Source organism: Mobula birostris, chromosome 12 (genome assembly GCF_030028105.1).
Source record: "Mobula birostris isolate sMobBir1 chromosome 12, sMobBir1.hap1, whole genome shotgun sequence".
In the NCBI taxonomy this organism is placed as follows: Eukaryota; Metazoa; Chordata; class Chondrichthyes; order Myliobatiformes; family Myliobatidae; genus Mobula; species Mobula birostris.
The window spans coordinates 83,477,818-83,494,983 of record NC_092381.1 but is presented as its reverse complement, the minus strand read 5'-3'; the positions used below and the strand labels follow the sequence as shown (position 1 = coordinate 83,494,983).

The 17,166-nt window shown below is 40.5% G+C and overlaps 1 protein-coding gene across 1 annotated transcript in view; it reads left to right on the top strand.

Moving 5' to 3' along the window:
- Positions 1 to 17,166, top strand: part of vamp4 (vesicle-associated membrane protein 4) — a 98,308-nt gene that overhangs the window by 38,603 nt on the left and 42,539 nt on the right. Inside the window, exons 3-4 of the mRNA XM_072274256.1 lie at positions 801 to 847; positions 7,539 to 7,589. Coding sequence (XP_072130357.1) covers positions 801 to 847; positions 7,539 to 7,589 — 98 coding nt within the window. The remainder of the gene's footprint in view (positions 1 to 800; positions 848 to 7,538; positions 7,590 to 17,166) is intronic.

The window sequence follows — 17,166 nt, the reverse complement described above, 5'->3', positions numbered from 1 at the left end:
CAAGATGGAGCCGACTAAATTTATAATCTGCAGCTTCTTTCAGTCCTGTGCAGCAGGACCCCCCCCCCCCGCCAAATACCAGACAGTGAAGCAGCCTGTCAAAATGCTTTCCACGGTACACCTATAGAAGATTTTGAGTGCTTTTGTTGACATCCAAATCTCTTCAAACCCCTAATGAAGTATAGTGACTGCCTTGCCTTTTTTAATATAGCTGTGTCGATATGTTGGGACCAGGTTAGGTCCTCTGAGATCTCGATACCTAGGAACTTGACACTGCTCACTCTCTCTACTTCTGATCCCTCTGAAGATTGGTATGTGTTCCTTCGTCTTACTTTTCCTGAAGTCCAAGTCAGCTCTTTTGTCTTACTGACGTTGAGTGCAAGTTTGTTGCTGCGACTCCACTCCACTAGTTGGTATATCTTGTGTCTGTACGCCCTCTCGTCCATCTGAGATTCTACCTGCTTTAGGAACAATTAAGCCTAACAACCTAGGACAGTTATGATACTCCTTTCTAAGAAATACCAATTATAGGAATCTGAATTTTTAATGATTTGACAGACTTGTGTTATTGAGATGAAGGAATAATGTAAAACTTAAGAGTTAAATTAGGTTCAGTATGATCAACTTTGATTTCTACATGCAACCACCGAAAGTCCTTCCAGGTGAGAAAATCAATTTTGCTATAATCATCAAGCTACTGCAAAGGCATAGTTGACCATATGTGGTGGAGCAATTCACTGAATTATCCTGAGGATTTCCAATTCATGGCCCATTTAATAAGCATCACTTTTATTTTGCAGCGGAACCTGTTAGAAGATGACTCTGACGAGGAAGAAGACTTTTTCCTGTGAGTTTGAATTTTTATTCCATTGTTATAAATTTGAAGTCTGTAGTCCAATTAATTTTTGACTTTGGTGCTTTACATAGTCTGAAAGAGCAGCCCATTTTAAGAACTCACTATGATATAGTTTAATCTAGGTGTTCGCAACCTGGGGTCCTTGTTTAATGGTATTTGTCCATGGCATAAAAAACCTTTGGGAATCCGTGACTTAAGCCAAATCATGAATTAGTTATTGAAACCATAACTTAGATTAATCATGGCTTGGCTTCGCAAACGAAGATTTAGGAAGGGGGCTGCCCACATCTGCTGCAGGCTCGCTGGTGGCTGACGAGGCCAATATGGGACAGGCAGGCCCGGCCACAGCGGCTGCAAGGGAAATTCTGTTCTGGGTTTGGTGCTGCTGTGTCACAGTTCTTCCTCCTTCTCCTTTTGTCCTCAATGCCAACCCTGCGTGCGTTCTCGAAGGAGGAGACAGACTGGTGAATGGTGTGTTGCCAGGCCGCGTGGTCGGAGGCTAGATTAGACCACTGGTGATGGACAGGCACCAAGGGGTTTCTTCAGAGAGTCCTTGTACCTCTTCTTTGGTGCCCCTCTGTCACGGTGGCCAGTGGAGAATTTGCCATACAGCACAATCTTGGGCAGGCAATGATCCTCTATCCTGGAGACGTGCCCTGCCCAGCGCAGCTGCATCTTCAACAGCATGGCCTTGATGCTGGTGACCTCCGCCTGTTCGAGGACTTCGATGTTGGTGACGAGGTCACTCCAGTGGATGTTGAGGATGGTGTGGAGGCAGCGCTGGTGGAAATGCTCAAGGAGTCATAGGTGGTGACAGTAGGTAACCCACGACTCAGCTGTACAGGAGGGTGGTCAGTACAACGGCTCTGTACACGCTGATCTTTGTGCCTTTCTCCAGATGCTTGTTGTTCCAGACTCTTTTGTACAGCCTGCCGAATGCGCTGTTTGCCTTTGCCAGTCTGTTGTCAATCTCTTCGTCTATCTTGGCATCTGACAAGATGGTGCACCCCAGGTAGCTGAACTGGTGGACTGTATTCAGCTCTACCTCACCGATAGTGATGATCTTCCCGAGGTGCGGGCTGATGGAGAACTTCTGTTTTCAAGCTGACTTCCAGTCCGAAGAGCTCATCAGCCTCTGCAAAGCTGCCGAGCTCTTAATTTAAAAAGGTGAAACACGCATCGAGTTCTCCTTTCTCACTTCCGCTATTCCCCTCTCCCCATCCCCTTGGATACCAAGGACTATATGCGGTAGAATGAAACAAAAAAAAGGATAATGGGAGCTCCACAGTCTAGTCAGCACTGAAGATTTAAATGGAATGTACTGCAACTATCTAGTCAAATCAAAGTTTATTATCATATTCACAGATGCAATTAAATGTTTGCTTGCAGCAGCATTACAGTCACATAGCATTTGAGAGACAACATTCACAACAAAAACATAATTTAAACATAAATTATACAAGGAAGAACATAATTGGAACAAAATAACGAATATAAATCCATCGTGGTCATAGCATTTCGATATTGAAGTAGTAATTAGGGTTGTGCAAATTGGTTCAACAACCAAATGATTGAAGGGATGTACTTGTTCTTGAACCTGGTGACATGGACTTCAGGCTTCTGCACCTCCTGCCTGATAGAAACTGAGAAGTTGGCATCACACTATTCCGGCTATCTTGAGGCAATGCCTGTTGGAGATACTTTTGTTGGTGGAGAGGAACATACCTGTGATGTACTGTCTGAATCCACTACTCTCTGCAGCTTGTGTTCCTGTGCATTTGAATTGCTGTACCAGTTTATGAAACAACCAGTAAATATACTTCCAATAGTACATCTGTAGAACTTTATTTGAGTATTTGGTGATGTGGAAAACCTCTTCAACCTATAATTTTCTGGAAGCTGCCAGAGTCATTCTCAGTTTCTAATACAAAAATCATACCTGTATTGGTTTGAATTATCACAACCTACCTTTTCGGTTGTACTATTTCACCATCAAGACCAAGTAATGTTTGATATCTAGCTATTTGCATTAATCCCAACTTTTGCCATCTTTGACAGGATCCTACCACCGAGCACATGTTTACCTGCCCCTCCCCACTCTCAGCTTTCTGCAGCGATGACTCTGTAGTTAGCTTGACCATTTGTCCCTCTCCATTATTCTCCTTCCTGGCACTCTTTTCTTTCTTCAGCCCTTTACAGTTTCCATCTGTCATCTTCTAGCTTCCCCTCTATCCTTCTATCCCTTCCCTTCCAGTCCTGATGAAGGTTCTTGGCCTGAAACTGTCCAGCATTTTGTGTGTTGCTCTGGATTTCCAGCATCTGCAGAATCACTTGTGTTTTATGATTTGCTCTGGTTGTGGCGGTGGGGTGTGGGTGAGTGAGAGAATCAGTTGCATCAGCATTCTTAACAAGTTTTCAATGAGTTCACTCTCCAGTGACATTTACCATTTTCAAAAGCATTTGGGGGTAGAAATTAATGAAATCGTTTATTTTTATGATGACTTGGAACTTCTGATAATATCTTCATACCACAAGGATCCAGAAGAAAAGCCTGCGGTTTAGTCCCTCCAGCACTTCTTTTCAGCATATGGCTCCTTTGAAAAGTTCTGCATTGATGCTGAATTTCCCACAGCATCTCAAGTGAGGAATTCTATTTAATTTTTGTTCACAGCAAGTTATGCATTCTTGTCAAAAGCATGTCAACATTTCAAAAGATGTGATGGAACTTGAGACTGTTGCGAGGTGTGACAGAGCACTTGGTAAATGCACTCCTTCAACACGCACATACACTCACACACAAACCTGGTCTTCTGCTGTCATTGCAGTGAGTCTCTGCACTTCATTGCCTTCCCCAGTATATTCTAATAGTTGTCCCACTGATTTCCCTCCGCAGTGGCATTCAGAGTCAGACACCAAAGTTTACTTTAATTTTATTCTTAACTTTAAGTGCGCCATTGTGTTGAGTGTTCTGTTGCTTCACTGCTGGGTCCTAAACTGAGCTGATGTGCTCAAGTTGGCTTTATGGTGCCTTTCCCGCAATGCACGGCAGAATGTTCCATTTTTTTAGTGATGGCAATGTGTATATGTTTGTACATTGTGTTTAAGATTAAAAACTTGTGCTTATTTTGTAAAATGAGTGTAACTACATTGTGGGGTGCATCATATTCTAATTCATGTGTAGTCTCAAGTTAACTTTGTGGGTAATTAAAGACGCTATGTCCTAGTGCCAAATAAAAAGGAGCTCATTGCCCTCCATATGAGAGAAAGATGGGGCTGCCAGGAGTTCACACTGGACAATAATAAGTATGGAGCTATTATTGTGTTTCCTGGAAATAACGTTTTGTCAATATTGGTATTTTTCTCTTTACTAATTTTTATGTTTAATTTTTGGCACACATAATAAACACTGTTACACTAAAGTGTGGAGCAACTACAGTGGGTTTTTTCCCTAGGGGTTGGGTATGTGGGTCATAACCCATGTGTCTAACATGGATTGGCACTAGTTGGCAGGCCCACTCATCCTTTGGTCATTGCTATATTCAGGCCATTCCCTTGAAGTTGAGGAGATAGTTCCAAATATCATTACCATGTTGATAAGAAGGCATCTTGGGGATAAAAGCATTATCTCTCCTCTGCTGGACAGAGGAAAAAGTCTGCAAACAGATTTTCCAGAGGAGGTTTGGAGGTGGAACCACTTGAAGGACCCTCTCCTCCTAGTCTGAGTTTGGCCCTGGGCTGAAGTTCTTCCTCCTTTTGAGGTTTCTTCTGTTTCCCAGGCATCTGCTTCATTTTTAGCCTCGGAGGTTTCCTGACATGGGCGATCCCACTCTCTTGAGTTGAATGCACCCCTTTGTCACAGGCCATCTAAGGGCTGGAACTCTTTAGTTTCAAGGAGAATCGGACTAGGCTAATGTTACTTAGAATGAAGATGTACTGTATAACAGCGGTTCCCAAACACCGGGCTGCAAAGCATGTGCTACCCGGCCATGAGGAATCAATATAAGTCAGCTGCACCTTCCCTCATTCCCTGTCACGCACTGTTCAACTTGAACATAGGGTTGCCAACTGTCCCGTATTTGCTGGGACATCCTGTATATTGGGCTAAATTGGTTTGTCCCATACGGGACCGCCCTTGTCCCGTATTTCCCCCGCTAATGTAGAGCGTTCCTATGAAACCTTTCATTCCAAAATGGATCAAGCGAAGAAGCAATTACATTAATTTATATGGGAAAAATTTTTGAGCGTTTTCAGACCCAAAATATAACCTACCATATCATACCAAATACCACATAAAACCGAAAATAAATAACACTAACATATAGTAAAAGCAGGGAATGATATGATAAATACACAGCCTGTATAAAGTAGAAATAATGTATGCACAGTATAGTCGGGAAGATGAAGGCAAAACCGATTTGTGGGGGGGGGGGAATAGGCACGTATGCGCATGCGCACGCAGGTGCCCACGCAAGGCTTCATGGTTGTGGTAGTCTTTCCTGGGGTAAAGTGTCCCTGGGATTTGACTGCTATTTTTGTCCCTTATTTGGGAGTGAGAAAGTTGGCAACCCTAACTGTAAAAGACATGTCTGTAAAAGACATGTTGAGGTGAGTTTAACTCTACTTGAACACTCTCTCACCAGCCCCCCCCCCCAGTCGGCTGGTCTGCAAGAATATTGTCAATACTAAACCGGTCCGAGGTGCAAAAAAGGTTGAGGACCCCTGCTGTATAAAACTTGGAATTACCTTGGAGAGATGAACAACAAGGAAGAGGCCAGTAATAATGGAATATAGATTTAAATCGCACTGTTCTTATTATTTGCTAGTGATGAGGTATGGACTGTGCACAGCTAACAAAAAAAATGCAAGGCTGCTGACAGTGACTCTAAATAGATGTAATAACTTGTAGATAAATTTCAGCCTGACAAATTTGTACTTTCAGAACAAGTTTAAGGTGTACCTGTGGCTGGCCCAGTATGGAAGTCCAGGGGTAGTAACTCATCAGCTAACAAAGATATAGTGCAAGTGGTAAAAGGATTAGAAGAGCTGAAGAAATTCAGTGAGCAGAGATGGAGAGGGTCTGGAACTCTATGCCAGAGAGAATGGAAGATAAAGAAAACTTTGACATTTAATAAATGTCTGAGGCTGTGCTTGCAAAACCATAAAATCTATAGACTGTGAATTGGGAAAAGGGATGAGATCTAATAAATTTCTTTTGTGAACTTGTATGAACTTGGGCCAAAAGTTTCCTTTGTTTTAAATGTCTATTTCCATACTTTACCCCTGCTGCCTTTTTTTCTCACCAATACAAATTAAGTTTTAGTTTTAATTGGACTAGTGCTTTAAATTTGTAATGTTACTAAAATTACCTAATGACAGTAGATTCTGGTTAATTAGGACACATTGGACTAGTACATTTTGGTCCAATTAAGTGGCTGCCCCAATTAGCCAAAGTTTCATGGCAATAATTAAACATGTGTACAAGGAAAAAAGACTGTTTAACTGAGTAACACATTATGCCGTTGAATGAAACACAGAACAAATTAGAACATTACCAATACTAGTAGTTGTGCATCGTATCAGACAGTGATAGACCTGTGCTGGAGAGTTTTTAAAAGTGCAAATCTGTTGCACTGGGGTAGTTTCACTCTCTTGACCTCAGAAGTCTGGATCCAGTAGAACGAGTAGATATCATGACAGGGGTCTTCCTGGTTGCAGTGGGTGACCGTGATTACTTCTGTGCCATGTCATGTCCTTCATACTGCACGTAGATTTGCAGAACTGCCTTCCTGGCTGTTGGATCTCAGTCTAGACCTCATCCGTCCAGTTTGCCAGAGCTAACTTTGCATGTTAGGACAAGCATTTCCTTATCTTACTGGGGTGTGAGACCTGATTTAGCTCACCTGTTGAAGTGATGTACTGGGATGTGGCTGCTGTCATATGCAAACAGTTACTTGGAGCCACAGGTGAGAGCTGAGTGTCCAGTGGAGATCAAAGATAACATTTAAGATAATTGTCGATGCCTTCAAATTCTACATAATTCCTAACTTGTTGAAATAGTGAAATCGTTTCATTTTCACTCCTGGTTGTTTCTGGTATTTCCAAGTTAGAATGCTTGAAACAGGGGTTCACAAAACAGTTCTGCATTGTCTTGCTGCTTATTTTTCGCCAAATCAATGACAAAAATCACGCTTTTTGAACACAAACATGTGCAACTGAGTCTACTTAAAAACTGCTGTAAGCACAGTGTAATGTCTAATGGCCATGTGACATGCGCATGGCTGGAACGGGTTAGAAGATGTGTGACAACAGACTCCTGACCCAATTAAGTGACACATTATCCCAAATAAACTAAGGGAATCCCAGCTATTTTCTCAATTTGTTTTTATTCTTTGACTTGTCCCAAATAAGTGGCTGTCCCGATTAACCAAAGACAGTTAATTGGAATCCATTGTATTTTTGAATTTCCTATGAACAATAGCAATTTTTTTTGATACTTGGCCAATTTGGTAGTTTATATTATGTTATAAAATTCCAAGTGTGCATTTGGGCACCACTGTTAACTTTGTTCAATCTGTTACTTTGCATGAGGTTTACTAATGAAAATGATTAAAGATACTAAGAATAATATTGGTCTAATATGGACTGTCTCATTATGATTTAGCTTTTCTGATTTCCTTTACAGAAGGGGGCCTACTGGACCTAAATTTGGACCAAAGAATGACAAGATTAAACAGTATGTGCTTTTAGACTAATACTAACATATTCATTTTCTTTGATATTCTGTTTATGTAATACTCAAATTCTTGTTGTACTGCAATGTTTTTAATTATGAATAATTAAAAATTAATGCCAAAAGCAATTAGTCCACAGCTGAGCAGTGCCGGAATGAAGACTCGGTCCACATTGTCAATGCGGTTTCTATAGCTGCCAGATGTGTGCGATATTGCAAGAATACAATGTGAAAAATGTTTTTTAATTACATATTTGCTTGTTTTGAGATTACAATGTATTATTTTGTCAGGGTGTTGATGTTTCCATATGACACATTGACTGAAAAAGTTCATCTAACAAATACAGCAGTACAACATGAAGAATTATGGTTCAATGCTGTATTCCTATTAATGGTAGTAACAATGTTCTATTTGTATTGATCTCCTTTTGATTCTCTTCGTGTGCAAATTTATTAAAGTTGCAGTCTTTCCTCATTTTACCTAGACTATTTTTCCCTAAATGTGCTCTCTGACAAGAACACCAAAGTTCCACCAGTTAACTTCAGTATTTAAGCTTGCAAACATCTAATAAAAATGATGGTAACTCTGTTTTCTGGAATGTGCCCTCCCTTTCATACACCTGGGCCCAGCGACCTATAAAGCCCCCTTAGTATTCTAGCTGGCCAGTGGTGTAGTGGGATCTGCACCGGATCTCGAGGTGAGTGGTCCCAGACTTGAATCCAGCCAGCTCGTTGCATACTTTCCATTTGTGCTGGGTTGAGTGTAGAGCTAGAACTCTGCCTCGTTTTTTTAAAAACAGACGAATGCTAAAGAAATGACAAGGCTGCCACCTGATGCGTCACAAGGTGCAGAAAGGGAAAAACCTCATCTTCTGTAGTGTTTTGCATTCTTCCCAAAACTGCATAGTAAACCTCTGTAATGTGGGACACTTTTGACTTTGGTATAGAACTGGCAGATTTTCTGAATTGTTATTCCAATACTCCGTGCTTTCAATTTACTGTTAGTGTAGTTTTTTGTGAACCTGTTATATTGAGGAGAGTGGGGAATGGAGCCAGTTGAGTTTAAAGGGAATGAGAAGGCAAAAGTGAGTTTAAAGAGCATGATGATCAGTGAGCTGATTTTGCTGGTGGAAAAATGGTGATTGACATCTGGTGAGTTAAGTCAGAAATCCTGATGATTAGAACAATTGATTCCTTTTGCTTAAATTCATGCTAACTGCCTTTCTGAGTGACTTGCAGTACCCTTCAGATTTTTCCAAGTAGCTGTCCACTTAGGATGTTAGTCTGACTGGCTTGTAAATAATGTCAACGTCCACAATAACAGAATGAAATCTGGAACTGATTTAACTAAATTGTTTGTCTCTCGGCATAGAACTTGGCTAAAGTTTAACAACTGTACTCCAAACAGCAACTGGTGAAATGTGTGGAATTCTGAGAGATCACTCAGGAGGTATAAATGAGCCCCAGCTTGAAGACTGTTAACCCATGTTAAATTGTTATTCTACCATTTTTGTTTTTAAGAAGATTGAAAATAATATTCTTTGGCCAAAATTAATGGCAGAAAATCAGGGATTAGTGTTCACAGATGTGGACATCTGTGGCCTTTGAAGTTAGTCATTTACCAATAACAGGCTAGTGAGCACAAATGGAATGCTATATTAAAATCTCCATCGTCAAAATAACCAGTGTTAAGAGAGCTGTTAATAATATTAAAGGGATTTAAACTGATACAGCAGGAATTTTTTTGGATGTACTCGAAAGACCCCACATTCAGTAAAATGTGGAAATACAATGTGCTTGCTTAGTTTTGTACATAAGTGAAAAAGGAGTTTCATTCCTTGGGTGAATACACATCAAAGGGACAAACTTTTTGCCTTGCTCCTGTTAAACACTCTAAGATTAGCAAAAGCTGCAACTGCTTCAAATATACAAGGACATCTGTTAAAGGAAACTTTTCGAGCATAACTCAGGCTCAGCAAGTACATGGAGCTGTTCTTGACCTGGATTGGTGGAGCATAGTAACAGAAATATATTGAGGTTTCAAGAGGAAGTTTAAAGGGGAAAGGCAAAAATATGTTGTCACCTTGCTCCTGTGTTATCATGCCTGTCGTTACTGGCTTTCTCTGTTTCTGCTGTCATCCTTTCTATTCATTCCCATCTATTTCACAGCTGTGCCTTGTTCTCCTTGCTATCATCAGGAAGGAGGTACAGAAGCCTGAAGCCACACACTTAACGATTCAGAAACAGCTTCTCTCCTCTGCCATCCAATTTCTGAATGGAACCCATGAACACTACCTTACTACTATTTTATTTCTATTTTTGCACTAATTTAGTTTAACTATTTAATATAAATGCTTATTGTAATTCATGTTTTTTTATCTTACTATTGTGCATTGATTTGTACTGCTGCCATAAAGTCGACAAATTTCAAGACGTATGCCGGTGATATTAAATCTAATTCTGCATTTCCCCTCCCTTTCCTTTTCCAATCGCACCCACTTTCTCATCATTTCCTCTTTCCTTTCATAATATCTGCTTTACATTTTTTTTTTTGCTGTTTGCACATTCCTGCTCCTTATTGATTCCTCTAGCTAATACATTGGATACAGTCTTTGCCAAACAGCACTGAGGCCGGAGCATGGTGAGCTGAATTTCTCAAGTTTTTTCTACAAACTGTATATTCAGAGAGTTGAAAGGAACTGATCCGAGTGCATTTGAATGAAATTATGGTAAGAGCAGAACTGGTGAAGAAGAAATATAGTACGATTTAGTCCTTGGCAAATTTTGGCATCTTGACAGATTCAAATGTCAGCAGTTTGGCATTTTATACTGTAATTATTGATATAACAGTTTGCTGCAAATAAAAAGGTGTGTTTGATGTATGTAGGTAACATCATGTGGGGCACAGCTGATCATATAAACATAGACATTTGGCTAGAATCCTGTCACTAGCTTGGATGCTCAGGCCAAAACCTTTTTTGTTTTGGTAATTGGTGAAAGACAACGAAACACAATGGCCATAAAAAAAAAACTCACCCAACAGTGTTACTGTTACTGTTTTGTACACATTACTTGTATTTTTTACTAGCATCTGCCTTGAATTTTAACCTTGCTCGTCTTCCTGTAACTTTACCAAATACTTAAATTTCCTAAATGTCCAGAAAAGAATATTATATTTTTCAAAAAAATTAAGATGAGACAAAAACACAGCATCCAAAACCAAAATATTAAGTTATAAGAAATCAGAAATAAAAGCAAAATGTCAGATTTGCTTGGATTGGATGGGATAGCATTTGTGGAGAGGGAGACGGTATTAATGTTTCAGATTGATTACCTTTATTGGAAAGATCATGAATGAAGAGTCATTGACTTGAAATGCTCACTCTGTTTTCCCCATACTACCTCATGGGCTGAGTACTTACAGTAGATTTTTATATTATATGTAGCAAGTTTGATAGGAGTTGTAAAGGTGTGGTAGAAGACTACAGTGCCATCATCATTTCAGTGGGCTTGTTCCCAGCTTGCACCTTAAGTCTGAGTGAAACTTTTACTTTTTTTTTTTATTGCCGTCGTTCTATGGTGGCAATTTTTAGTAATCTCTCTAAAGTTGAGACCCCAGTACCAACCTTGTACCAAATTATTTTCTGAATTCTCTCAATACCAGACATCCCACCCTGCAAAAACTCATTTCAGGGAGGTAGCACCCCTGCCCCCCGCAACCCCATATCCCACCCACCCACCCCCTCCCCCCACTCGACCTGCAAGGTTGTATGTAATACCTTGTTTAGTGATTTTTGTCTTAGTCATAGTCATACTTTATTAATCCTGGGGGAAATTGGTTTTCATTACAGTTGCTCCATAAATAATAGTAATAGAACCATAAATAGTTAATAATATGTAAATTATGCCAGTAAATTATGAAATGTCCAGGACCAGCCTATTGGCTCAGGGTGTCTGACCCTCCAGGGGAGGAGTTGTAAAGTTTGATGGCCACAGAAAGGAATGACTTCCTATGACGCTCTGTGCTGCATCTCGGTGGAATGAGTCTCTGGCTGAATGTACTCCTGTGCCCACCCAGTACATTATGTAGTTGATGGGAGACTTTGACCAAGATGGCATGCAACTTAGACAGCATCCCCTTTTCAGATACCTCCATGAGAGAGTCCAGTTCCATCCCCACAACATCACTAGCCTTGCGAATGAGTTTGTTGATTCTGTTGGTGTCTGCTACCCTCAGCCTGCTGCCCCAGCACACAACAGCAAACATGATAGCACTAGCCACCACAGACTCGTAGAACATCCTCAGCATCGTCCAGCAGATGTTAAAGGACCTCAGTCTCCTCAGGAAATAGAGACGGCTCTGACCCTTCTTGTAGACAGCCTCAGTGTTCTTTGGTCAGTCCAGTTTATTGTCAATTCGTATCCCCAGGTATTTGTAATCCTCCACCATGTCCACACTGACCCCCTGGATGGAAACAGGGGTCACCGGTACCTTAGCTCTCCTCAGGTCTACCACCAGCTCCTTAGTCTCTTTCACATTAAGCTGCAGATAATTCTGCTCACACCATGTGACAAAGTCTCCTACCGTAGCCCTGTACTCAGCCTCATCTCCCTTGCTGATGCATCCAACTATGGCAGAGTCATCTGAAAACTTCTGAAGATGACAAGACTCTGTGCAGTAGTTGAAGTCTGAGGTGTAAATGGTGAAGACAAAGGGAGACAAGACAGTCCCCTGTGGAGCCCCAGTGCTGCTGATCACTCTGTCGGACACACACAGTGTTGCAAGCACACGTACTGTGGTCTGCCAGTCAGGTAATCAAGAATCCATGACACCAGGAAAGTGTCCGCCTGCATCGCTGTCAGCTTCTCCCCCAGCAGAGCAGGGCGGATGGTGTTGAATGCACTGGAGAAGTCAAAAAACATGACCCTCACAGTACTCGCTGGCTTGTCCAGGTGGGCGTAGACACGGTTCAGCAGGAAGACAATGGCATCCTCAACCCCTAGTCGGGGCTGGTAGGCGAACTGGAGGGGATCTAATTGTGGCCTGACCATAGGCTGGAGCAGCTCCAGAACAAGTCTCTCCAGGGTCTTCATGATGTGGGAGGTCAATGCCACAGGTCTGTAGTCATTGAGGCCACTGGGGCGCGGTGTCTTCGGCACAGGGACGAGGCAGGACGTCTTCCACAGTACAGGAACCCTCCGGAGCCTCAGGCTCAGGTTGAATACATGGCGAAGTGCTCCACATAGCTGAGGGGCACAGGCTTTGAGCACCCTGGTACTGACACCATCCGGTCCTGCAGCCTTGCTTGGGTTGAGACGTTTCAGCTATCTTCTCACCTGTTCAGCTGTGAAGCCCACCGTGGTGGTTTCGTGTGGGGAGGGGGTATAGTCATGAGAGCAGGGTGGGGGACTGTGAGGAGGGGTAGGAGGGGAGAGTGGAATATGTGTTGGTTGGGGGCTGATAACAGATGGCTCATGTCTTATCTGTAAACCATCTGTAAACCAAGTTAGGTATATGCAGAAAATGTGACATTAAAATATGTACTTGCATTATATTATCATGTTTATTCTATTACAACTTTAAGCAAGTCTATAGGGAGTTTGGCCTCATCACATAGGACATCAATAGAGTAGCTCCTTAGTAGCTAGCCAGCTGATTTAAATAACGTTAGCTATGCTACTGAACCAATGACACCTGTTAAACTAACCTCAACATGTCTTTTACATTTTAACCCACCATGGGCAATAGAAAAGTCACTGTTGCAAACAGTGCAGCGAGCAACACTGTCATTTTTGAGGTCGACTGTAAAGCGCACCCACAGAGAAAACTGATAGGTCTACTTTGCATGAAGAGAGACCAATCAGGATGCTCGCTCTTGCTCTCCCTCTCAAAAAAAAAAAAATAGACTTCTGGGATATTGTATATGATTTCTGGGAGTCAGGGAGCCACTATCAATATGCGGAAGACTCCCAGAACTTCTGGGAGAGGTGAGATGTCTGCAATACCCCTATTCTTTCCTTAATTACACTCTGTTCTTAAATTACAGATGCATACATTGCAAGAAGGACTGGTGAATAAGGGTTATTCCTTTAAAATAGAAAAAAAAATTGAAGTTTGCAGGCTGATAGCTCAATTAAAATAAGATTTAGAAAAATCCAAAATTCGGTTCACTGAAAAGATCTGTCAAAATCTGAAGTTGCTGTTTATCTTTCAATGCAGATTTACCTTTTCTGCTATTCTTGTAATTGTTACTGTCATTTTCCATCCTAGGCAGGTAACCTGCTAAAGTTATTCTGTAGTAAGGATTGTGTTTGGGGAAAATCGTTGTAGATAACTTTACTCCAAGATGTGTGTTTCATATCATAGTTCTCAAATGAGTTGGAAATAACTGGGAATAAAAGGCATTGAGTCATTTAGAAGTACAACAGTTGGTGTGTTGCTTTCTTCTATAGTTTGCTAGTTAGTTGGAGGAGTTACTCGATTAAAATTTTCATAAATTGGAACAGGATTAATCCGTGCTACCATAGTTAATTCTATAATCCCTCCAGCCTCTTATCTAATTGCATGAGTCCCTGGCTAAGCTTTTATATCAATACCAATTTCCTGTTCTTTGCTCATGCCCCTTGCTGACAATCAGTCTGTTTTCAGTATACAGAATATCTGTAGCCTTCGGACAGAAAACTTCAAATCAAAATGTTGCTAAGTTGGATAGCAGCTCAAGTTCTAATGTGATTATGTTATCCATTTAATGACTTTACCTCTTGACTCCCTTCAGTTTAGAATGGGTTTTCATTTAAATTGATTTGCTTTGCCGAATATTCGTTAATGAGTGCTAACTTGCCACTGCAGAAATTTAAAATTTTGTCTAATTTAGATAGTGATTAAGCATTCTTTCATCAAATACTGAGTTCTATTCAGAAATCTTGTGCTAACATTTGACTTTTCTATTCATTCATTTTATTACTATTTTTAACGTGACAATGAACAGTCAAACAGGGAAGTTATTTAGTACTATATAAAGGTAGTTATTTTAGACTAATCCCAGTACTATTTGCATGTCTGCATGATCTCCTTGTGAGAACCTGACTAATTTTGAATGATTGATGTAATTTGACTTTTCAGAAAAAGGGAATATTCAATACTTTCATTTTTATGTTGATACAATCCAGCTCCCTTGAAGGAGAATGTAATTTCTTTCCACCTTTTTTTCATTCACTCCTGATATTCATATGAAAGTTTATTAACTGAAGTTTATTCGTTCGTAAGAAGAAACACTTCATGGCCATTTAAGGCAGAATCAACTGCTAAAGGCATAGAAAAAACAAATGTTATTTCTTTTTTCTTGTAAATGCTTGCAAGGAAATTAATCTCAAAGTAGAATATGGTAACATATAGGAACTTGGTAATTTACTTTGAATTAGCGCAGTTAGTTTGTCAGCATTTATACTTTACCTAAGCAAATACTTTTAATCAGGTTTCTTCAATCTGTTTCTGCCTTGCTTTTATTCATCTATTCAACTTTATCTTGAATTTTGCTGTAATTTCTGCCTCAGCTTTTTAATAGATGTAAATTGCACATCAGCCTTCCGAACCAAGAAATTTCTTTTGCTGTGTCTCAAAATTTATAGTCCTTCCTTTTCTGTCTTTTCAGTGACTTCATTGAGAATGATGCAGTCTTCCTTTATTGAATTTGTCCCATTCTTAAATTATTTTAAAAATGAATCGTCAGTAATGCGCAGAGTAACAAAGATCTAGAGTTTTACCAGGCAGTTTTGTTCACTCTGAGCTATATACTTTTTAAAGTCATGATAGTATGGTAGCTATGCTGTACCCAGTAGCCAAGGTTCTAAATAAAATTTTGTAAAGGCTAATTGTTAATTGCAGGTTTAAGTGCGGACAATAATGATCTAATATGGGGAATTGAATTGTCTTTATTACTTACATTCTTCATATACATGAGTAAAATTCTTTACGTTTCTGTCTAATTGTGCAATTTATAGTAATTTATAATGATACGTACAACAGGACAGTCAATATAACAGAATTTGAAGTTATCACAAAATTATAGTTTGCAATTAAGTTAATATTAGTCAGACAGGAGAAACAACCCTACTCTTCAAGAAATTATAATACATATCCCAAAGGAGACCTATTGATGTATGTAGGAAATATGACTCTGACTTAATATATTAATACACCTAGTTTGTGTGTGTGTGAGATAAAACTTGAGAGCTGCTTCTGAGGAAAAGAAACGTGTTAGAAGTGGAAACTGGAGGATTAATAACTGGGTTTGGAAGGCATTGAAAACAAAAGGGGGAAGGCAACACAAACCTGACTTTGCTTAATGGCCTCTTTTAAGGAGTAGAAAATAAAGCTCATGAATTGGGGCACAGATTAACTTGAATGACCATGATACTGCAGCTTTTCTGAAATCCGAGTTTAAGGTGTGGAAGGTAAGTATGCTTTTTCTAGGGTTTTGTCCCAAAATAATGGAATAAGTGTTGGCACGTGGCCAAGTGGTTAAGGTGTTCATCTAGTAATTTGAAGGTCACTAGTTCGAGCCTGGGCTGAGGCAGCGTGCGTGTCCTTGAGCAAGGCACTTAACCACACATTCCTCTGTGACGACACTGGTGCCAAGCTGTATGGGTCCTAATGCCCTTCCCTTGGACAACATCGGTGGCATGGAGAGGGGAGACTTGCAGCATGGGCAACTGCTGGTCTTCCATAAACCTTCCCAGTCCTGCGCCCTGGAAACCTTCCAAGGCGCAAATCCGTGGTCTCATGAGACTAACGCATGCCTATATAAAAAAAAAATGGAATGAGGAGGAGGAGACCAGTGTGTATTATGTAAACAATTACAGGCTATGCACTGAATGGGGTGGGGAGCTGATAAACTAGAAAACTCAATGAATGAAGTCACTTAAGAAACTCTTTACATTAAAATCTTGTTAATCCAGGCAACATTCTAATGGATTTCCTCTGCACCCTGTGAAGGATAATCACATTTCTTCCTTATTCTGGTGCTGGTGACTAGAAATGCACACAGTAGTGCAAGTGTAACATAACCACTGTTTAGTGAAGTTGTGAAGTGACATCCCAACTCTATATTCTGTGTCCAGTCTGAAGATGAGCATGGCTATGCCACCTTCAGTACCCCATCCACCCGGGTTACCACTTTCAGAGAACCATGGACGAGCTCCACTGTCCCTCTGTTCATCAGCATTCCCTAGGGCCCTATAATTTACTGTGTATGCCCTTCCCTTACTTGACTTCCCAAAGTATATCATAGAACATGACAGCACAAGAAGAGGTAGTTTGGTCCACTACTGAATATGATGCCCATATAAACTAATCCCATCTGCCTGCATATGGTCCATATCTTTCTTTCCCTGGCTTGTTATTTTGTTTCTCTAGAACTCTCTTAAACTTAGCAATTGCATTTGTTTCTACCACCTCCTCTGGCAGTGCATTCTAGACACCTATCATGCTCTGTGACTTTTTTTTAAAAAACTTGCATCCCAGATCTCCTTTAAACTCCCACCTTCCCTCACCTTAAACCTTATGCCATTGAATATTTGA